At 45.6% G+C, this 24035-nt stretch overlaps 1 protein-coding gene across 8 annotated transcripts in view; it reads right to left on the minus strand.

The window, feature by feature from the left end:
• Nin (ninein) overlaps positions 1–24035 on the minus strand; it is a 101060-nt gene that overhangs the window by 16346 nt on the left and 60679 nt on the right. For 7 of the 8 annotated variants that reach the window (XR_009592982.1, XM_060387591.1, XM_060387593.1 and 4 more), the window contains exons 14-25: positions 21009–21147; positions 19292–19413; positions 18021–18502; positions 15109–17142; positions 13733–13858; positions 13565–13634; positions 11617–11829; positions 8187–8300; positions 4837–4959; positions 4001–4114; positions 2627–2773; positions 986–1165 (exon numbers count right to left, since the gene is read on the minus strand). Coding sequence is in view for 7 of the 8 variants with exons in the window: in XM_060387591.1 (XP_060243574.1) it covers positions 986–1165; positions 2627–2773; positions 4001–4114; positions 4837–4959; positions 8187–8300; positions 11617–11829; positions 13565–13634; positions 13733–13858; positions 15109–17142; positions 18021–18502; positions 19292–19413; positions 21009–21147 (3864 nt within the window). In the remaining variant the exon portion in view is untranslated. The remainder of the gene's footprint in view (positions 1–985; positions 1166–2626; positions 2774–4000; positions 4115–4836; positions 4960–8186; positions 8301–11616; positions 11830–13564; positions 13635–13732; positions 13859–15108; positions 17143–18020; positions 18503–19291; positions 19414–21008; positions 21148–24035) is intronic. The other variant, XM_060387597.1, reaches the window with a different exon arrangement.

Consider the following 24035-nt stretch of genomic DNA (forward strand, 5'->3'; position numbering starts at 1 on the left):
AAAGATGGCAAACAAGGAATACTTCCAGTTACTATCTGGGTATTAAAAAGCACTTTTTTTTTTTTTTTTTTTTTTTAAAGCTGGTCAGGGCGGTAGAGGGCTGTGGTCCTGATTACCAGGGAGACTGAGGCAGGGGATCACCTGAGACCCTAAAGTTCAAATCAGCCTGGGAGACATAGCAAGACCTAGTTGCTGAATTCTTGAAGCCCACTTTTTAAAAATTTTATTTCTGAACATCTTCTCTAAATAAACCTGGCTGAGCTTACAGGCTCAACAAGGGAAGGGCACAGCAGTCCTGGGTCCTTATGCTGTCATGGAGAACCTTCAGAGAGGCTGAGGCGCAAGGCTGGTTGACTCCGGTTGAGACCGGTGCTGCTGGACTCATGTATCTACATCTGCTAAGTTGGCTGTCCCATTCCCACCGTAGTCTCAGCAACTGCAGACTTTTCTGCACATAGTAGGTGTTCTAGAGGAAAAGTCATGGCTCTTGGAATTCCACGGCAGACGTGCTGATGCACAGGCCGAGTGGCTGACAACACGGCACAGGTGTGTCGCCTGGGTGGTTAGCAAAAACTTCAAAGATTGTTCGTGCCTCGAAACACTGAGTCTCTAAGAAGGGGCACCAAGTTTTCTCTTGCCAAGAATTAGCCAGACCCTCAAGCCCTGAGTCTTGATTTTGCCACTTTGTTATTATTGGTCCTGGCAGCTAACCAGTTTGAATGAGGAATAAATATAAGGATATCATAATTTCCGCTGTTCTTAATAGGAGGATTAAAGTCATGGATTTGCTGTAATATACAACTGCTTATATAAAATGAAAATAGTTTAAATATATGAAGATAACCATATATAAGTCAATGAAAGATTATTCATTCTCAAAGTAAGCCTGCCATCACAGGGTACTCAAATCCATCTAAAACCACATCAAACAGCTCGTTTTCCTGCCTAGCGAGTCGCTCTCAGCAGTGTGCAGCTTCTGAGCTACCTTCTCCCGGGAGGTTGTGAGGTCTGCCTGGGTGATGTGCACCACAGCCTGGAGTCTGTTGCTGTCTTGACAAAGCAGCTGCGGCTCCTCATTCATCAGATGGTCCAGTCTGTCCCAGGATAGTCTTTTCTGCTGGCCACGGAGCCCTGAGAGCTGAGTGGCTGTTTCCGAGACCCAGTCCTGAAGAGAGAATTACAGAGTTAAAACTTACTAGCAAACTGACAGGTCACTTCCATCATGATACAGGTTTCCTGTTTACCTAATGACAATCCTAAGTGAACGCTTTTCAAGTTTATGTGTATATAGATACAGATATGAAGAAAATAATACTCTTAGATTTAGATTTTTTTTTTAAGGTTCAAAATGGTCATTGGCAAAATAGTCCAGTTGACTTCGATAGAAAGTGTCATGGAAGGGCTCTGACGTGGTACTCAAAGCACTCCAGGGTCTAGAGGTGATGTCAAAAAATTGCCTCCTTCTTGGGAAGCCCTCTTAGAACCCAGATAACACTCTTTCGATTACCAGAAAACATGGAAAACTCAGAGGCACTGCAACCTGCATGCTTCCACAGGCTAATCCCATCCGGCTTTCACACAGGCAAGTGTGCTCCTTTGAGACTCCACAGCACGCATGGTCTTGTAGTTGAGGCTTGATTTCAGGAATACGCTTCACGCTACCAAAGTAACCTTTTTCTTTTTTTAAACCCTAAAAATAACTTCAGAAAATGTAAAAGGGTAGCACAGTCAGATAAACTGCTGCCTTTTAAGTCAAACATGAAAAAGAAAAGGAAGTTTAAAAGGCTTGAGAAAAAAGTCAGCCCCTTGTTTTTCTTTCTTTTTTTTTTTTTAAATTAAAACACTACCTCATTTTATTTTAAGTGCTAGCAACCAAGAGATAAAAATAACTGAAAATGGACCTAATTTTAATATAGAACAAAATTTCAACATCCCCCAGACATTTGTAACGTTGCTAATCATTTGTGGACACGTTAAGCAGCTCTGTGATATTTAAACGGGGTGTGTTTTTACAGCCCCACGAAGGCCAGCCAGCTATTTTTTAAGCAGCTTTTCCGAGACTCTCTGTTACCACGGAGGCAAGCCAGCTTGGCAGCAGTGACTTAACTGGCTAAGTCAGCACCATTGTCTCAGGCTACAGGTTTCCTTTTCTGTACTTTTACTCCCCCGCTTACCCCAACCCATAGATGGGTGTTCCTAGGTTAATTTCTTTTCATGTTTTTCTTGGCTTGTTTTATAGGTTCCCACACATGCTCTTGTTTAAAGTTTGAAAATGCTTTATTTAGTTTTATTATTCTAAAATTCAACTCAGCTACAGTCTTTTAACGTCTTTGGCCTAAAACAAAAATGGTACATTTTGCACCTTTAGAATTCCATTTATATGAAGTTCAGAAGCAAATAACCCCGACCTATGGTGGCAGAAAATGCAAGAATGGGTCCCTGGGGTTATCAGCTGGAGGAGACAAAGGATATAAGGGGAACTGTTTTCCTGTTTGGTCCTAATAATAGCTACACAAACACATAAAGACAAACCTATCTGTAAAAACATAGTATGACATATACATGCAAACCCAATCAAACTGCAGACTGAAAGAATTTATAGCATAATTACAAAACCAGAAATGACCTTGTCGACAGCATTCTGAAGTTGTCTGTGTAGAGACATCACTTCCTGCTTTAAAGCCTCCTTTTCCTGCTGAGTCACCTGCAGCTCAGATTTAATCTGGGACATCTGAAGGTTTACGTTCTGCAGGGTATCTTCTAAATTCTGAACCTGCATGGGAAGAACAGTTGTGCACGGTGACTCAAGAGTTCCTGGGGAGAATACCGATGTGTGGTGACACAGATGTTCATGGTAGGAACAGCTGTGGATGGTGACACAGATGTTCATGGTAGGAACAGCTGTGGATGGTGACACACATGTTCATGGTAGGAACAGCTGTGGATGGTGACACAGATGTTCATGGTAGGAACAGCTGTGGATGGTGACACAGACGTTCATGGTAGGAACAGCTGTGGATGGTGACACAGACGTTCATGGTAGGAACAGCTGTGGATGGTGACACAGACGTTCATGGTAGGAACAGCTGTGGATGGTGACACAGACATTCATGGTAGGAACAGCTGTGGATGGTGACACAGATGTTCATGGTAGGAACAGCTGTGGATGGTGACAGACATTCATGGTAGGAACAGCTGTGGATGGTGACAGACATTCATGGTAGGAACAGCTGTGGATGGCGATTCAAGCATTCAAGGTTAGAACAGTTGTGCAAGGTGACACAAATGTTCACGGTAAGAACAATTGTGTACAGTGACACAACAGTTCACGGTCTCACATCTCACATCTCTGGAGACCAGCAAGGAGCCTTCCGTTACACCTTGTTACATCTAGTTCTCTTTCCAGCTACTCAGCAGAAACTCGGGATGTTACACAGATTTACAGGATACCCAGTTATGTTTAGGAAAAGCCAGGTTCTGCTGATATGTGCATCTAACAGACCGCCAGCAGCTGGGGGACAGAACCGAGGAACGCCAGCTGCCGTCGCCAACCATGCTCACACTGAGGCTTGAGAAATGTCTTCTGAGTCTAGGCGCTGGTTTGCTAAGGACCTCTTGGTTGAAAGTAATAATTTGTACTTGCAGAGTTCTATTTTACACTGATATCTCAGCTCAATTTAACCTTGCAGAAGGCTGGTTGATAGTTTGTTATTTCAGCATTAGAGGGCAGGTACTTGCATTAGAAGTCCCGCCCTAAATTAGGAACAAGCAGTCTCTTTAGGTACTATCTTGAAATCTTCAGGGGAAGTAAGCTCTGATGGAGACACTGTTTAAATTATTTTGCCATGTTATAAAGATGTCTCAGATGAGGTCCTGTGATCATTCTAAGGCTACTTGGGCCAGTCTCATCTGGAATATTCTTTCTTCTGGGCCTTTTATTGGAAGGTGAAAATACTAGAAAATACTAATTATGAAGATACAGCAAGAACTGTCTACACACCTTTTCCTGGGAAGCCACCAGCTGTGACTTGAGGCTTTCACTCTGCTGTTCCCAGGACTTCTGTTCCTGCTTCATTGTAGCGATCTTGTGCTCTAGAAGACTGGATTTTGCCAACTGTTTCAGGAAGGGAAGAAAGGGAGAAGAACATTTTTGCAAGCTCATACAGACCCAGCTACAGTTTCCACCACCATCATCAAGAACCAGCCTATCTGCCTTTATGAGCAAGCGGGGTAGGGGTGGAGATGGGGGCTGGGAGGTGTCCATCACTTCCATCAAGAATGGGCCTATCTGCCTTAAGGAGCAGGCAGGGTAGGGGGTGGGGGGCGGGGGGCGGGGTGGAGCATTCCTGGCTGCGTCCTACTTAATGTCAGGCTTCTCTTCTTTGCTGGGATTTTCTTTTTCTATTTTTTTCCACTCAATGTCTCCTATTTTGAGGGCCGAGAAATGGGCTAAAAAGGCAATTGGAAATCTTCCAAGTGTATTGTAACAGGAAAATAAATAATGCCTATGAGGCAGGCAGAGCAAGAAAAGCAACATCGTTGTATTGTTAGTGAAAGCATAATAGAAAAAAAAGTGTTTGCCTATGAAATAGATCTCAGGGGATAAAAGCCGTATTTCTACCATAGAATAGTGTTTTACATATATTATAAACACAGCAAAGGTAACATGATCCGTTCAATGAGACAACATCATATTCTGGACTTCACTAGCCTAGGGTCGCATAATTGCGTCTATAACTTTGGGCCAATACCGGGAGCCCAGGGGCCACAGTCCGTAGGGAAGTGCCTGCTGTGGCAAGCACTGGGCAATAATGGAAAGCCTACTGCTCTAACTACCTTATCTGCACAGCTGTTTAATTCCTCGCTTAGGACCTCTTTTTCCTTCAGGAGTTTTTCGTTGTAGCTTAGAATGCTAGACATTTTTTGCTGGAAGTCAGAGATGTCAGGACATCTGTGCAGCTGTAAGAGATTAAACAAATGAGCCTTGCCATCACAGCTATGTTTATACTACAGACTTGAAAGGGAGGCATTTGTTAACAGGGCATTTTCGTGGCCCTGAAACCTCGGATACATTTCAAGGGACATACATCTTCTAGCAGCCTATCATTAACTTTGACTAACTGTTCCCAGCTAGCCTCTCACTGTTCCCTAGCTGACTACTGAAATGTCTGCTTCAATATGTGGAGGCAGATGCTGCCAAAGAGTGATCCTAGCTTTCAGCTCTCCTGTCACAGTTAAACAGCTCGTTGCTCTCCTTCCATCAGTTTAACTTCTGCTCATGGAACACATGTTACAGTCTTTTTAATCATGCTTCTTAAAAGGTATTCAAAATATATTTCTCAAGCCATTTCAGTCAAGACCATAGGATTAGCTGAGCATCATGGGAGGTGGAGATGGATTTAGAACAGTGGGTCTCAACCTGTGGGGTGTGACCCCTTTGGCAAACCTCTGTCTCCACAGAATATAAATATAATATAAATATAATATAAATCGTAATATTTATATATTACGATTCGTAACAGTCATAAAATTACAATTATGAAGCAGCGATGAAAATAATTTTTATGCTTGGGGAATCACCACAATATGAGGAGCTGTATCAAAGAGTTGCAGCATTAGGAAGGTTGAGAAGCATTAATTTAGAGGATCAGTAGCTCAAGGCCAGTCCTGGCTATATACATAGGTGTTTCTAGTTCAACCAGGGCTTTATAAGACCCTGTCTCCACAAAGATAAGAAAAGAGTTACATAGCATGGTTGTACATACCTATAATCCTAGCACCCAGGAGGCTGAGACAGGAAGATGAGAAGTATGAGGCAAGCCTGGCCTACCCATCAAGATCTTGCTTCAAAAACAAAAACCAACTAAGGGATTGGTATTTGCCACACACAAGGATCAGCAGGTGGCAAGTTAGGGCTGTGCCCTTCCCCTGGGAAAAGCCTGATGGGCTTCCCAGTGGCACGCTATTGGAGGGACATGTGGGCTTCCTTCTCTCCACTGACAGCTGAGGCAAACTAGGCTGCTTCTGTTGCCTTCGGCATCCACACTGGCACTATCAACACCTGCGATACTTTGCTGCAAAGGTCTTTCTGTGCATTGAAGGATGTTTCACAGCATCTCTTTATCCACTTTATCGACTACCCTTCGTAATACTAATCCCCCAACTAGTGAAACCCAAAGATTCCCTGGTGTTGGGAGACAATTCTCACCCCAACCTAACTGGGAACCACTCTTAGGAGCAGATTGTGTCCCATGCCCCTTTACACCTTCCTGTTCTTTATACATTTTTTAAATAAGAGCATTCCTCTTGTGTGTTGGTCCTTCCCATATTCAATTCTCTACGACCAGCATGATCAGCCATCTTCCTACCTGAAGGCCTCCCACAGAACATTGGAAATAACTAGGAAAAAAATAGATTTTACAGGTTGAAGCTTGTTTTCAACCTATAGCAAATCCAACATACATCATAAGCCTGTTCAAGTCAGAAAGAGATGAGAAAGCATCCTTTAAAGTAGCTGTGCATTAATTTAATATGGAACCCTCTCCTTTCCCCAGCATCTGGCCACCTTACCACACACCTGCAATGCTTGCCACTTGAGTATCTACAGACCAGCAGGGGACTTTCATGCTTCTTTTTGGCCTGATACATAATATATACGGAGTGCTTCCAGAGCTCTAAATCCCAGTGTCAGACAGGGTAACAAATGGTCTCTGGCTCCCAGCTGCACGGCAAGGACGGGCTGGCAGCCAACGCCACCTTACTCAAAAGCCCTCAGGACAAAATGACTTCCTTCTGTGTGCACACAGGGACTCATGGCTATCTCATCTATTTCTATCAACGCCCTGGAAAAAAGTGTGTAGTAAGACGTGCCAAATGATGCCCTCCTCGTGTCGTTTTTCTTCCAACTCTGCTCTTTCTCTTGTGCTCTGTAGCTTAGCAAGGCCACACAGCAAACATGGCACACGGCATGCACACGGACTGGTCATTATCACTGAAAGGCCAAGCAAGCAATGCGTTCAATGGTCCAGCAGAAATGGGACACTGGAAGCAATGGCTCTGGGAGACTCTCCCCTCACAGAAAGACTGAAGGTTAGCTTCCAGCACGGTATATGGAACCAACAAGTTCCTACTTGTGGCAGAAAAGATCCTCTCTACTGCAGTGCCTGACATAGAAAGAGTCTTACAGGACATGTGCCTGGCAGCAGTCCTGTGTGCAGCGTTACCAAAGACACGAGTGCTCTGAGGTCTGACACCATTACTAGGAGTCAATTAGAGATCAGCTCAAACAGTACAGATGGTTCAGCTGTAGCGTGAACCAAGTTACGCTGACTGTTACAGTATCTAGGGAAGGACACTTTATGCTTACAGGCTGAACAGATGCAGGAAGGAGCATTCTATAATCTGCTATCACAAATAACAAAGTTATCTGAGGGTGAGACAAAGGAGCGGAGCAACTAAATTCTATTATAAAGTGAGACTGGTTCAACGGAAACCTTCTTACACGTAATAAAAATAAAGATTGGACAATGTTTCATCATTAGTTTTTTTGTTTGTTTGTTTGTTTGAGGTATACCCTCTTCTACATTTAAAATCAAGTCTTTGTTTGGAACTCTGAAATAGCTTTCTGAAAACCAAACTAATTATTTTTGAGATAGGGCCCTATTGTGTAGCCTCCATTAATCCTGAATTCACAATCCTCCTGCCTCAGTTTCCTGAGTGCTGGAAACACAAGCAGGCAACATCCTGTTAAGCTCTACACGTTAAATTTATTAATGTGTGAGAGTGTAATCTGAGGATGCTAGAGAGCTTACTCGCCTAGGCAGTGTCTCACGCCAGCCACAAAGAAAAGACCCGGGTGGGACCCACTTCATCTGGGCCCCCAGAAATCAGAGAACAGTTTTGGAATTCATGAGTCAGAAAGTCACCATCTTATCAGACAAACTAATGTTACTTTTTTTATTTGGCTGGGAGAAAGCAGAGCAACAAAAATTTGAAACTAAGATGGTTGGGATTCATAGAGTTTTAGACTCTACCACAGAAACAAGCTGTTCCACTAGGGAATTAGCAGCCAGAGCCCTTAGGAACACCCTTGTGAATTCAAGTCCTCAACTTGAAAGCTGGTTGAGCAACCATGGCGCAAAGGGCATTTGGTGGCTGGAGATGCCACCCCAGCAGCCCAGATTTACCTGTTCCAGTTTCTCCAGTTCATCCTTAAGGAGGAGGTTTTCCTGTTCCACAATGTGAGTCTGTAGTTTAACTTCAGAAAGTTCTGCCTCCAGAGAAGACACCAAAGTGGAAGTCTAAGAGAGATGGCAGGTACAGAACGGACACAGTCATTGCCTGGGGAAACTTCACCAAGCCCACAATCTCTAGGAAACAATACCCGTTCGATTGGCATTGCTCTAGACCATTGATCCTCATAGTTAGTGAAAGAGCCAAATTATGTTCAAAGACTTTCCATGTATATAGCATGGGCCTTATGACCGGTCCAAGTCTTTGGATGTTTCTCTATTGTAAAGTTTCCTTCCCTTGAATAAAGATATATTGATATTGTGTAAATTCTTTCCTCGAATTTCTGCCTATCCATCCCACTATACACCAGTACATTCTGGCTATGATTAATTATCACTTGGGGTTTTCCTATGGGTGAATTTCTGTTTTCTTCCTTCATTTCTGCACTTGTTAAGGTTCTATAAGAGCAATTGTTTCTCTCCATTTATTTATTCAATCAATCTATGCTAATATGTACTCAGATATCTATCACACTTATTTCATTCTATACTTTATTTCACTGATCAAACTGTTTGAGTCTGGGTTGTTAGGAGTTCCTTTATGTGTGTGTTTTGAATTTATCCTGTTTATAATATTTATTTGTATATGTAGCACCTTTTTCTGTTTGGCATGGTGAGACATTTTTCAGGTTTGACTTTTATTTTTTTCCCGTTCTAACTTTGGAATCAGTAATTTTTCCAAGGTGCTTTTATAGGAAAATGGTATTTAGAATTCAAGATCTGGTTATCCCATATGAAAACACAACTATGTTTCTTTCTCTAGCTCTCTGTATATGTACTGTGTGTGTGTGTGTGTGTATTTACTAATGTCGTAAGTCGTGAACCAACATCAGAGGGTTCACCTTAGCCCTCTACATTTTGACACTGCCAACTTTCTTCTCCAACAGTGAGAAACACAGTTCTTAGTTTATGCTATATTCACTTATTCATTCACTTCTGGCGACACAAAATAAGCTTGTATGCCCACATGAATTGCGATTTCTGGCTAGATTATTAAAGCATTTATGGACTGTTAATCCTTTTTTTCTCTACTTTGCTTTTATTACATAGTGTCAGTTCCATTTGTTAGTGCTTGTGTTCTCTTTTTGTGTTCCCACACCCATCACGGTTGATTTTGTTTATCTGAGGTCTGTAAAGACTGCGTGAAACAGGGCTTCGATGGAGCTCAGCGGCAGAGCATTTGCCTGGCAGTTACATAGCTCCAGGTTAAATTCCCAGAATCGGGAGAAAAGCAAAACCAAACCAAACAACGGAACCAAAGCATGTGAAACACATGAGTCAGAGCTTTGTACAAGATAAACTCAACAAAGCGTGGCTCTCACCCTCAGCCATTCTACCTCATTCCCATTGCACTGCGCATGCCTTCCCACCTGACTCCTCTGCAACCATTTCTTCAGTGCCTGTTTATCACTCCTAGAGTTCCTTTAGATATGTTGACAGGCATGTGTGCTTCTTCTCCAGTGTCTCCCTTTTGTCCTTACATGCACAGAAGCATGCCGGAGATCGTTTCTCTGCCCCCACCACCCAGTTAACCTTCTCATTCTTTGCATGTCCCTCCCTATTTAATAGTTGTACCCATAATACGGATGCCGCCACAACACCTAACTCAGTCACTCTCCCGTGCACGAGCATACTGATTGTCCCTACAAATCTGCAAATATGAACAAAGCTGGGATGAATATTCTCAGGTGTAGAACTTATCATATTGTTGCAGGAATACTTTGAGGCCAAATTCCTAGCAGTGAGATTGCTGGGCAAAAGGTGAACACAAATGTAACAGTGTTAGGTAGTGCCAAAATACCTCTGCATGGGTGGTTTCAGTGCACGAGGCCCACAACGTACAGAGACGTCTGCCAACGCAGCCTTGCCAAGAAAACAGGCTGTTGTACTCTTTAAAATAGATACCAGTCTTTCAAGTGAGGACTTACATGCCAGTACTGTTTATTTTGCACTTCTCTAATTATGATTGATTTTTGAGTGTCTTTTCAAAGTTTTGAGAGACATTTTAATCTTAAAAAAAAAAAAAAAACAAACCAAAAACCAAACTTCTCTGTTCTTGGTTTCCTACTTTGCTATTATTTTTTTTTTATGTCCCTAAGTTTTTCTCTTCTTTTTACAATAATTATTTTAAATTTATGGACCGTGGGTGTGTATGTATGTATGAATTGTATGTATGTGCACCACATGCGCACAGTAGCCCTCACAGGGCAACAGAGCCATCAGACCCACTGGGACTGGAGTTGTAGGTGTTGTGAGTTGCCGTGTGCATTCTGGGAAACAAACAAGGGTCCTCCACTCGAGCACTAATGCTATTCGCCACAAGCCATCTTTTCAGCCCTGTCCCTAAATTTCAAGGGTTTTTACAGAGAGAGAGAGGCAGCATCTCTTCTTTCTGAGGTTAAAGACAACTTCCCACTAGTGTTTTTCTGGTGTCTGACAGTTTTATTTCTTATATGTAGTGTCTTACTCCAGTTGGGGTTCATCTCATGTTATAAAATCTGAATCTATTCCAACATATCTACCAATTAGTCCAGGTACATTTTTTTTTAACTCCATCTTGACCCCAGTGGGTTAAGAAACCACCTTGATTACATATATTCTCGATATCATGGGGGATTAGTTGCAAGAGTGACCCCTTTCATTCCCCCCACAAGGTATCCAAATCCTCGGGTGCTCAAGGTCCCTTATAAATTGGTTCAATATTTGCACAGAACCTACTTACATTCATTGAAAGGCTTTAGCACATCTCCAGTAGTACAATGTAAACAGTGAGTAAATATTTGTTACCTGTGTTCTTTAGGGAACATCAACAACAGTATCAACTAAAAAAGAAATCTGTGCATATCTGGCACAAGCGTGATTCTTTTCAAGAGAGATTTCTGATCACAGGTGAGATGAATTCACAGATGCACTCCTGGTTTACAGCTGCTCTGCGAAGCTGCACTCCACCTGTTGTGAAGAACGGTCTATCCCCGCTCATAGCTTAGAGAGACTTGGAGTATACGTTTATGGGCCAGTACCATATTGACTTAATCATTAAGGCCTTATGTATAAGAAATTTCCTTTCTTTGGATTAAGAAAGCAAAGGCTGGGGCTGGAGAGATGACTCAGTGGTTAAGAGCCCTGGCTGCGCTTCCAGAGGACCCGGGTTCTATTCCTAGCAACCACATGGCAGCTCACAACCCTCTATAGTGGAACCTGATGCCGTCTTCTGGAGTGCAGGCATACATGTAAACAGAGCACTCATAAATAAATAAGCAAAATTAGAAAGAAAAAAGCATACATTAAAAAAACCAAGACAGACAGACAGACAGACAGACCCTACCTGCACTTTGCAGCGATCCAGCTCTTCTTTCAGACTTGCATTTTCTTGTTCCCATTTTTCAGAGCTGCAAGTTCCCGGCTCCTCCTTCTGGCATAGCATTTCTGCCAGACGTTGATTAAGTTTTTGCAGTTCTTCCTTGTTTTGGGAGTTCTTTTGGCTGAGTTCTGTATTTTCTGAATCCAACTGTTGGTTTTTGATTTTTAAATCTGCAACCTAATTAAAATTGAAATATGTTTTAAAAAACTTGCTGCCCTACTTTTTGCTTTTTTTTTTTTTTTAAGCAGATTTTGAGACTTTTCTCTTCTCTCAATGTACAGTTTAAACACATCTCTGCAGCCTTGCGTCTATCCCTGGTCCCTCTGACTGTAGAATGGTAGTTCCTGACTGTCCTAATGCTGGGACCCTTTAATACAGTGCCTCATGTTGTGGTGATCCCCAACTGTAAACTTATTTTTTGTTGCACTTCATAACTGTAATTTTGCTGCTATTATGAATCCTAATGTAAATATCTGTATTTTTCGATGGTCTTAGGTGACTCCTGAGAACTGCTCATTCAACCCCCTGAAGGGTCATGACCCACAGGTTGAGAACCACTGCTGTGGAGGAAGCCCCTTTTGTAATAAAGAGCCTTTTTTTTGTAATAAATTTAATTTTCCTTTGCATGCTCTCTGTTAGTCACAGATAATAACAAAACAACATATGCTCCTTATTACAAATTCAACTAATTTAGAGATGTATAAAAAAAGTTAGACACAGGTTAATCTCAGGCCACAGGGTGCCTGATTCTTTGTAGTTGAATGTGCACACCACTAGATCATTTTCTGTACACATACAATACCACCTTTTTTTAACCAAAAAATAAAGATAAAAAGAGTCATTGTATGCTTGAACAGCCTGCTTTTTCCACTTATGATAGTGTATAGATGTTCTCTTTCTTAGTGTGTCTAGAGAGCACCATATGTTACATATTGTAATGAATACAGGATTTTACGTAAAAAGACTTCCCATATAGCTGCTATCCATTTCCGCACAGATGGATATACACATTTGTCTTATCATTTCATTATTATTAAGCAACAAAACGGTAGCATTTCTGGGTTCACTTGTTTCTGCTTATTTAGTCCAGCCTTACTGAGTTACAAAGGAAGCATATACATTGATGCTTTGGCAGAAGGCTCTCAAGTCTCTGTAGGAGAGCTATCAGTTTACTCTCGACAATGTAGATTTTATTTTCTCATACTCTTGGATGTTTAACTTTTAGTAGGTGAAAAAAACTGAGGCTATTTAAATTTCCCTGACACTCTGAAGCTGGCCTTCCTGCATGTTCTGTTATGTCTGTGATTTGATCCTTCCCATCTATTGCCTATGTCTCAGCTGAGTTCTGCCACTTATTTGAAGTAGTACAAGACATATTTTGGATGTTACCTTGGCTACTTCGGGTACTAAAAATATTCCTTTTCCAAGTATGTCCTTGTCTTGTGACTATTTCAGATGTGTCCCTAAATAATCTTCCCATCCTTGAATACATGTTGCAAGATTATACAAAATGAGCATTGGATGGCACAAGCCAGCTGAACAAGCTACAAGTCTGTGAAGTGATATGCAGATTTGCTGGCATTCTGGATCTGTGAATTCTGCTTGAAACTTTCTGCATTTAACCAGAAAAACGAAGGAGCTGACATTAATCAAAATCAATAAGGGCTTTCCACATGTATTAGATATAAAGCTTGCATTATACACTTAGGGTCTATAAATAGTCTGGCTACTTTTCCGAGGCCAGGAACCTAGTTTTGAGTCACTATGAGTTGAGTTTCCACCATCAGCCTCAGAATTTACAACCTTACCATTGTGCACAACATACTATCCCAGTAACTTATTTCATTTGTAAATTTTACATTAAAAAATTTCTGAGTCAAGAAACACTGGGAAATTTTAAGTGTTTCCTTACCTGTTTCTTTAATTTTTCAACCATCCTCTGAATTGAAGCCTTTTCCTGTTCTACAGTTTCTATTTTCTGCCTAAAGGGGCAATGAAAACATGATTCAGGAGTGAAGCTTTTAAAACTGAAGGTAAGTAGTTCCCAGTCCTTGTCAGATTTAACTGTGCTATGTCTTACCATAGTTCTTCCTGAGATCCACTTAATTCCTCTAATTTCAGGCTCGAGATGGTATCTTCTTCATTTAAAGTGGTAATTTCATTTCTTAAAATAGAATTTTCCTCTTGAAGCTTTTCAGATTCATATCTGAAGTGTAGAGATTTAAAAAAAAAGTTACAACATGGCAGTCATCTGGCATCTTTGGGAAATATTTTCTAGTAACTTCCAATATAGTAAGAATTTCATGCCAGTTAAAGTAGAAGTCTAAATTGGTAGACTCTTTGTACTTGGAAATCAAGTTGTACCATATTGAGTAGCTACTTTTGGGAAATAAGAGTTTCACTAAAAGACATGGGGGGAGGTTGTGTGGCTGGAAATCCTTGAGCATGGAGACAGGGATCAGGACTCAAAGCCAATGCCGGGTGCTGACTTCTCAGTGGTGGGCAGGCTGCTTTGAACAACCAGCTTCATTTACTTCAGTCTCAAGTCTGCCCTGCTCTGAACAGACAAAAGCCACATTATTTAGGGGTTTGAGCTTTAGCTTAGATGCCTAGGGACCTAAAGAAAGGCAATATACCGCATAGGCCGAGGGGTGCACCAAAATTTATTCAGCTTATTCTTCTCACTATGTTCTGAGGTTATGAAGTAAACACAGTCTGAGGAAGGGGAAACTCAACATTCCCAACTGAATTATTTTGTTTTGTACCATTAAGATACTTCTGACACCATGTGATGTTTTACAGATTAAAGAAAAACCCAACTTGGCTAGAATACCAAAATGCGGTCCGGTCGCATTTCACCAAGTCAGGTTGGCAGCTTTTAAAAGTAGTTCATTTTGTCTTCGTCCCTCAAGCATGTTTATTAGAATTGGATAAGGCCTTGGTGTAAAAAAAAAAAAAAAAAATCAGATGTTCTAAGATAAAAATTTACTGCTTGCAGGACACCGGCATATGCTTGAAGTATGGAGGGGAAAAGCATAATCCATTCGGTACGTTTTCCTATGTTAGTGTAAGAAGAACGCTGTCATCTACCAGGTGGGTTAATACTACGCGAGAGGCATTCCCTCGATGTAACATGCTTCATCAGAGGGAGGACAGCAGCATTGAGCGAGAGGGTGCGGGTCCATCCAGAAGAGGTAAGTGCTGGGAAGGGGCTAAGGACGAACACGTGGTTAAATAGCAGACACCCCCACCGCCGCAGGGATAACACTGATTTGCTACAAGGAAGGGGGGACGCCTCCTAGGCAGGGTTACTCTATTGTTAACACACACAGAAGCGGACGGCTGGGGCACCGATCTTCTCGGGACTAACAGGTTAGTGTCTCTAGGCACGGCAAGCAGCGGCGGTCAGAGGTCAGCTCAGAGGTCAGAGGTGAGCGGGCGCTCTGCGGGTGTTACCTCAGGAGCTCGACCTTGCGCTGCATCTCGCCGCACGTGGTCTGCAGGTCCTGCATCATGGCCTTCAGCTCCTCCTCCCTCTCTCCCTGGGGAGGCGCGTCCCTCTGCTTCACGAGCGCGGCCACTCGCTCCCTCAGCTTCCTGGTGAGCTCCTGCAGCTTCTGCTTCTCCAGTTCCAGCTCGGCGATGGCGGCCTGGTGTTGCAGGCGCGTGTCCCTCAGGCCCCGGAGGGCGGCGCTCTCCTCCGGAAGGACCTGACTCTCGGCGCCGGGCTCTTCCGGTGGTGCCCGGAACCAGGCCGTTCCGCGCGCTCCGGTGGCAGCGAGCCGCTGAGCGCCACCCTGTTCCCGGCCCTGGGCTCCCTGCCTGCATCCTTCTAGGTGGACGGTGGACAGGGCCTCTCCCGGAGCCCGAAGGAGCTCGAGCACCTCCTCGTCGGAGATGACCTCCAGGCTGTGGCCCAGCAGCGGGGCGTCCTCCAGCATCATCTTCGTCCTCCCCTGGAGCCTCGACACCAGGGCCCCAAGCTCCTCATTCTCCCTTTGCACCTCATCGTGACTCCTCTCCGGGCCGAGGAAGGTCTCCATCACCTCCTCCATCTTCCTCACCTCGCCCCGCAGCCTCAGGACCTCGGAGGTGAGCTCCTGGCTGCCATCCAGCGACCGGCCGTAGCGGGGCTCGGCGAGCCTCAGCTCAGCCCGCAGGCGGGCGTCCTCGCAGGACGCCCTGTCCCAGGGAGCCGCCCCGGGGGCTTGGCCCAGCGTCTTCAGTCTCCTCTTGAGCACGGAGGTCTCAAAGAGCAGGTCCCGCTTCCTCTCGGAAAGCCGGCCGCAGTCCGCGCGTGAGGCTGGGAGCTGCCCCTGATGCTGCAGGACCTGGCTCTTCGGGTCCCAGGATCCTGTCGTGGTGTCCTCTGTCCTGGTGTCCTCGCTGCTGTCAGGCTCGGAGAAGCACTCGAGAGAGGCCTCCGACTCCTGCCTCCGCGCAGAGCTTGTTCCTGGGCTTCCCAGGCCCGGGGCCTCGCGGTCTCCCGGGTCGCTTAGGATGTACTTAGTGGCTGCATTTTCTCCTCGCCCCATCTGTGACAGAAACGGCTCCGCCTGCCCCCGGGAGCTCCAGGAGACCTCACTCATCCGCTCCTCTGTGCAGGAGGACGCCCCCGAGCCCGGCTCTAACCTCCTCAGCCTCTGCTGCAGTCTCGAGATCTCCATGGCCATCTTGGCGTTCTCCTTCACTGCCCGCTCGTGGGCTCTCTGCAGGCTGGCCAGGACGTCTCCGTTCTCCTCCAGCAGCCGCTCCCCCTGCCGCAGCAGGCTCAGGGCTCCGCTGCCTTCTGCCTCCTCCTCCAGGCAGCCACCCTGAAGCGCCAGCAGAGAGGCCTGCTGCTGCTGCTGCCGCCGCGCGTCCCCCAGCGCATCCTGTAGCCTGCGCATCTCCGCGCTCATCTCCGCCTTCTCTCGCTCCAGGGCCGCCAGCCTGCCTAGCATCTCTCGCCTCTCCTGCTCTTGCTCAGCCTGCAGCCTCTCGAGCTGCCGGCTGGCCAGCCTCTCGGAGGCCCCGGCCTGGCCCAGCCCCTGCTCTCGCTCCCTCCGCTCTCTCTCTTGACCTCTCTTCAGCTCGCAGATCTGCTCGGACAGGAGGCTGTGCTGCTCTTCCGACGCGTTCCTCAAGTCCTCCAGATCTCCCAGCAGCCGCTCTCTCTCCAGGCTCAGGCCGTTCAGGTGTTCCTTGTACGTCTGCTCCACCGTCTCCAGCTCCTGGCTCAGGGCCAGAGCGGTGGCCTTCTCCCTCTGAAGCAGCTCCTTCAGCTGCTCCTGAGCTTCCGTGCACTCCTGAGTGAGCTCATCCTTCTCAAACTCCCACTGAGACTTCTCCTCCATGTGCTGATCCAGGAGGTCCTTCAGCTCCCGGCGGCAGCGCTCCTCCAGGCTGTGCAGGGCATGTTCACAGCGCTCAGTGACTTTCTCACAGTCAGCCTGAAACTGGGCTTCTAGCTGAGAGGCTCTTCTATTACACTCTGTTTCCATTTTTTCCCTAAATGTGGTCAACATACAGCATTACTGAAACCGCTGCCAACTCTGGAAATAAACCCAGCATTTTTCCACACGCAGAGGCTGTTGGGCAAACAACGGGGACCACTTTCTACAATGATCTGATTCCTATGTGGTTCATGTGTACTGGGAAGGGATCTCTCTTCTGGGAGCTTGGGCCAATGGCCATGAATGAAGAAAACTTATCTTTCTCTGAATCAGGGGGAAGCCTACAAAACCAAATCCTTTGGAATCCTGAATGTACTTGGGTGGTTTAAACGGATGCCTTGAACTGGCATTTCACATTAAGTGACCAAAGACATAGTGACCTCATTCCTCATCCGGGAAATATTTTTTTCACCTGAATGAAGCAGGTATGGTAGTATTTCAGTTGCATAAATCAGACATATTAATAACTACCTTCTGCTTTTGCCTCTTAATTAATAAAACAAGGTGGGAAGCTTGAAATGCCTCAGATATGCCTGAGCTTTCACACAGGGACAGTAAACACAAAATGCCGTTTCGTAACAGGGAGGAAGTGTGCCATGTCCTGAACCCAGTTCCTAAATAGGTTTTCTCAGAAAGCAACAGCACCGAAGTAGGAAGGACCTAGTCCCCACCTGAGCAGGGAGACGGTAGGTCTCAAACAAACGATCCCTCCAACTGCCCGTCCTCCCCCACAGGCACACACCTCAGAACAATTCGAGTGACACCCCCCTCCCCAGACACCAAGGGAGGCTCCCTGGTCAATGGGGCAAAATTCGTTGGATTAATTTTTAAAGCACCTGCTCAATCTATGGGCTGCTCTGCGCCCCTCACCAGGCCCTCCAGGACCGACAGGAAGCTGTGTCCGGGCTGCCCCCCACCCCCGCACTTCCTTACCTTCCCTCCCGAAGCTCCCTTTGGTGCCGATCCGAGAGCTCATTCCTCAGCTCCTCTTTCTCCAGGGCGTGCTTCTCCGCCAGGCTCAGCAGCTGCTCCTGGTGTGACCGCTCCAGGTCCCTCGCCCTCTCCTCCGCCGAGGCAGCCTCCCGAGCCAGCGCCTCTGCCCGCCGGCGGAAGCCGTCCTCCGCCTGCTGCAGCCGCCGCTCGTGCTCCTCCCGCAGCTCCTCCCGCAGCCGAGCCTCCTCCTCGCCGAACACCGCCTGCAGCTGCCGCTTCTCCTCCTCGTGCCTGCAGCTGGCCCTGCGCTGGGCCTCCTTCAGCACCGCCACCTGCCCCTGCAGGTCCGCGATCTCGCCACGGAGGTCAGCTATCTGTCTCTCCAAGGTGTTCGTTTCCCGCTCGTACTGCTGCTTCATGGCCGCCTGCTCCTTCTCACGGGCCGCCCGGCTGTCATCCAGCTGCTTTTCGTAATGGTGCACCTAGGACCGGACAGTGAAAACCATGGGATGCCTGGGTTCTAGGCAATGGAGAAGGGGTCTGGGGGCAGAACATGCTTCTGTCTGTCCCGTGGGAAACTCTTGTTTTCTCATTCTGCCTGAAAGTGACTTAGCTCAAAACTGCCTCAAGTAAAACACTAAACTTTAAGCAAGCTTTAAGGTCCGCTTTTATTTGTTTAGGTACATCTCTGTATATGTGCATGCAGGTGTGCGTGCAGGAGTGAGTGTGCACAGGTGAGTCACTGCAGTGTTATCCCCTGTCCCTTCTTTCTTCTGATAGTTTTCTCATTGGCTTGGGATGCAGCAAATAGGCTAGGCTGGCTGGCTGGCTGGCTGGCGAGCTCTAGGGTCGCTCAAGGAACTAACAATTTCTTGCACAACTCTGTGTTTCATGCGGCCTGCAGAGTACTTTACAGAGTTGGAGAAACACTTGAAGGCTTACACTAGATATTTTACAACCCTGAGTTTGTAGTAGGCGAGGAAAGATGTGAAGGCAAAAGGAAGCACATGTGAAGATCCGCTCTCTTCATAAACCAGTAAAACTCGAGTGAATAAATGAAAGCAGAGGCTGAGGAGACATAACAAGAATCTCAGGTTGATCTCCAAAATCCACATAAGCTGGGCATGCTGGCTCTTATTGGTGATGCCAGCACTAGGGAAACCGAGGCAAAGGATACCCTGGGCAAGCTGCCTAGCTAGACTAGCTGCAGAGACGCCCATGCGCAGGCAGAACTCAGCCATCAGAGAGTGAGACTGTAAAGCAGAACTTACTTTCTCTTCCAGCTCCAGTCTCAGGTGACACAGGTCCTGGTCGTGCTGCTCTTTCATCTGCCCGATGACCAGCTCTGCCTCGATGCTCATATTCAGCGGATTGCATTCTTCAGAATCCAGCCCTGAAAAACACGGAACCGATGACCCTGCCTAAGCTTCTGAGAGTCAGTGGCACACTCTGGCGAGGGGGGTGGCTTCACTAAGGAACCCTTTTCAGCCCGATTTCCCATGCACAAAGCACTTGGAAACAACAGAAGTCATGGAAAGATTATCTGCTTTTCAAGCATCAAGGCAACAAGTGGGAGAAGGCAAATAGATCCTCATAAATACAGGCGGGGCACCAAACCTTTGCAGGATCCATCACTTTGAATGATAGACGGGTGTATGTGGGATACGTGGACTGTGAGCTCTCAGCAAAAATGCTGTGTGGTGAGGAGACAGCATGAGGTAAAGTTTGGTCAAACTAACCAACATTTTGTCTATCCAGAAACTACCCAGTGACAAATTCAGACGGATGATGTGGCAGGGGACCAGATGAACGGCTAGCACCCTTACTCCTGTGTCTTTTGGAGCTAATTTCATGGGCCGCAATGCTTAATCCAACCCTCAATACTGTACATGATTGCTTAACTGTCATGGTGTATAGGGGTCTAGCTTATTTTCACCTTAAACAATCAGCTACAAACGGGATGGGTCAGCGGTATGGGTGAAGGCAACTTGGGAGAAAATCTTCAACACCTTCATGTGAATTTGCTTCTCCCACTGCCCACAATAAGCACCAAGGGATAATTGAAAATATGAGCAGAAGCTGAGGGTTGAGCTAGCGCCGGGTCAAGTATATCTGTCACTAGGTAGAAATCTCTTAGGGCGGTGAGACTCAAATAATTTTCATCTGGATACATGTATACAGATGGAGAATTGTTCCTGAGTGGAGTTCTAGCAGCTGGGATTGAGTGTGTGGCCTTGGGCTTTCTCCTCATGTATTTTGGCATATACCCACTCAAGGATGGCAGAGTTTCTTGGATCTAAGAGCTGACATTCAGGTGGAAGAGCTACATCAAGTGAGCCCAGAAAATGAACAAACAAAAAACAAAAACCCTCACAACTTCATACACCTCTTCCCCAGCTGCCTGTTGATACTGTAGCAGAGAGGTTCGGGAAGGAATAATATACCTTCCTGAGAACCAAAGGGAGGGGAGAAGGCAGCAGAACCCATAGGAGCGTTGCTGAAATGAGGACCCAAGGTACTGGGGAAAGAGGCAGGATTCAGGCAAAGAGCTGAGAGCAACTGTATGACGGATCCCAAACAGTACTGCCACCCAGCCTTGCTCCTCATCATCTTGCTCACAAAGCCACGAGCTCTTATTTGCTGTTCTGGAGAGGCGAATAAGGCATTTAGCCTAGCCAGCCTATGAAAATCAGCGATGGGTTCTGTGGTGTGTGGCTGGCTAACTCTTCCAAACCATCTTCATACCAGGCAGACACTGGAGAGGTGGAGTCAGCAATATCAAAGTCACAATTTTTTTTTTTTTTATAGAGACCTCAAGGACAAATGAAAAACCCAGCCACGAGTGAAATAGCTCAAGAAATGAGACTGCCAGAGTCTCTCCCTCCCTACACTCCAGGATGCCAGTGTTCTGCAGTGTGGCATGAAGCCATGGTTCTAAAAACTAAGTCAAATCCAGATACCAAAGAGAGCATGTGCAGATGTGTTTACCTTGGTTGGGCTCAATACTGCCACTGTGAACACCGAGTTCTTCGGACAGCGAGTCCTTACACGGGAGCCGGAACCCTTTGCCTTGTGCCCGGTATTCCTCCAGCTCCGACTGGAGCTCATCCACTTGGTCTTGTAACAGCTGGAGTAGAGAAACCAACGCCAGTCTTACATGTGGCATCAAGAGCACAAGCAACAAGAGAAACAGATAACCTGGAGAACACCAAAATATAAACCTTTGTGCTTCAAAAGGCACCAAGAAAGTAAAAAAGATGGGGCCTGAAGTGAGACTGCGGGTAGGAGCCTGTCTCATCTCGTGTACAAGCAACCTTTATTCTCCTGTTTCAGTTGCTGTCTGGGAGGCTTACTGCCTCCATCTGCTAACCTAGGCCTAGAATGTTTTCTGCCTCTGAGACTTACTGCTTAATAAGCCCACCCTTTCCTGTTCTTTCTGAGCTCTGGGGCTGGCTGGTTTAACTCAACTGTTGGCTCAGACTCCTCTCCCAGCTGACTTATTCAGTCTGGCTGTTCTCTAGGCCTCTGAACTGCTCTGCTTGGCCTCAAACTAACTACTCTAATCTCCTGGCTCCTTCTCATTCTCTGGCTCACTTGGTCTTCACCTGAGTTCTCTCTCTGCAGCCCATCTCTGAATTACTGCCCCAGTAAAAACTGTGTCCTCCCCCCCATTGTCCCGTAAGTAGCTTCCCTTCCCTCTCTCTTCTCTGAGAGTTGAGCATATCCTATTCTGTCAAGTCTTTCCCTGACTCATCGCTGTTCCTGCCACTCAATTAGGCATCACTTTCAAACATGGGTGCTTTCTTCTACAAACTAACTTTACCTTCACTGTTTGGGATTAAAGGCCTGTATCACCACACCTGGACCTAAGCTTTTCTTTACCTGAAACGTACTCTATACCAAGCTAGCCTTGAACTTAGATCTGCTTGCCTCTGTCTCCTGGATTAAAGGTGTGTCTGTATTCCTTCCAGATCACACAGACCTAGAAGGTCTTTGGACGTGATCTCTTACTAGAGCAGCCATGTTCTGAATCAACATTCCTCTACAATCTCGCTCATGCACAGGATCTGAGTTTGGTTCCCAGCACCCATGTCAGGTGGCTCACAATTACCTGTGACTCCCACTTCCGGGAGGATCTGAGTCCCTCTTTTGGCCTCTGTGGTTACTGCACTCATGCGCATAAACAATACAGACAAACAGATATACACATAATGAATAAAAAAAATTTTTTTATACAAGTAAAAAGACAAAATATATAATTGGAAGACAGTTTTGTTACCTATCAGATAAGACACTTGTATCTGGAATTTATAAAGATCATTAGAATTCACATTAGAATTCAAAGACAAGGAACTCAACATAAAAATGGTCAAAGGCTATAACAGACAGCTGTCAAAGAAGATACACAAACAGCCAACGAGTATGTTAGAAGACCTTCAATTCTGTTGTCTATCAGGGGGAATGATAAAATCCATGATGGTGTGTGGCAAAAATTGTAAACGAAGATGGGAGAATGGAGACTGTCGTATAGTAGGAAAATGACATGGTGCCACCGCCACAGAGGAGGTCTACCAGTTCCTAGAAGTTAAACACTGATTGGTCTTATGGCCCAGGAGAACTCTTCCTGGGATAAACCGTAAGAGAAATGAAGCATAAGCCCATGTAAAAATCTGTATAGAACCATTGTTCATGACAGCCCCTAAAAACCCAAACGTTTATTAACGATGAACAAGTGTGACATAGCTGTACAATGGGATTTATTCCGCACTGGAAGGAACAGGGCACAGATACATGTAACAACATGATGAACCTGGACGGCATCCATTTGTTACATGAGAGAAAACAGAGCAGTAGTTGCCTGTGGCGGAGGAGGGGTGGGATGGCGGTGGGTGTAAAAGGAGGGTGGGAGAGGACATGTGGGGGCGGGCAGGGAGGGTTGATGATGGGGCAGTAGGAGAAGCTGGCTGAAGTGGAGCAGGGTTTTCTTGGGGGTGATGACAACTCTCACACTGAGTTAGAGTCAGGCTGCACATTTGTTTGAATATAATTAAAGACACATTGTACTGCTTGAATGCGCGGAATGTATGGTATATAATATGGTTTCAGTAGCAGGTCTTACTGATGAGTTCATTAATTTACATGATTAGACCTAAGAGACAAAACTTAATGCAGCCACCAGAGACGTGTCCCTTCTTAAATGAGCACTCACGGCTCCTGAGCAGCCAGGCCAGAAGCAATCACTTGAGGGGAAAGATTTCCTCATCTCTGCCCAAGTATGGACTGTATTTGAACTAGAACTAGGTTCTGCGTACCTTGTTAAATAACTATGTTTGGCTTAAGAAAAAAAAAATCAAATTCCTAAGCTTAGGGGAGTTAACTTAAGAAACAAACAGAACAGGGCAGCTGTGCTACACGCCCTCAGTCCCAGCACTCAGGGAGGCAGAGGCAGGTGGATCTCTGGGTTCAAGGAGAGCCTGGTCTACAGAGTGAGTTCCAGGACAGTCAGAGCCACATAGTAAGACCTTGTCTTACAAAACAAAACAAACAAAACAAACAGAGACTCTTGCTATTCATAAGAACAGCTGTATGGGCTCGGCACTGGAAATGGCCTACAAACTAAAAGTTTGAATGGTTTCTGCGCCTAGTTTTTGCATTTTTCAAACAAAGGAAAATGTTCAGAAAAATATCACGGAACGAAATCAGGTCATATCAAGTTCGCTATGATCAGCTAGGGAAAGCTAATTTGGGATAAGCATATCAATACAGCCACGTGTTTCTTCACTCAGCATAAAACTGCATAGTCCTCCATACAGCAGCAAGACAAGGTCGACCTGAAGGCTAGTAGTATGACTGCTTACAGTCTAGGATACTGAATAATATTAATAGCTAACATTCCTGTACGTGCTCAGTATCTCCCTGGCTCTCTTCTCAGCATTTAGACAGATTCTCTCTGACCCTGTGCAGCCGCCCTCTGGGAGGGCACTCATTTCAGTGTTTAAAGGAAGTTAGGGCATG

This window comes from Meriones unguiculatus, chromosome 7, assembly GCF_030254825.1.
Source record: "Meriones unguiculatus strain TT.TT164.6M chromosome 7, Bangor_MerUng_6.1, whole genome shotgun sequence".
In the NCBI taxonomy this organism is placed as follows: domain Eukaryota; kingdom Metazoa; phylum Chordata; class Mammalia; order Rodentia; family Muridae; genus Meriones; species Meriones unguiculatus.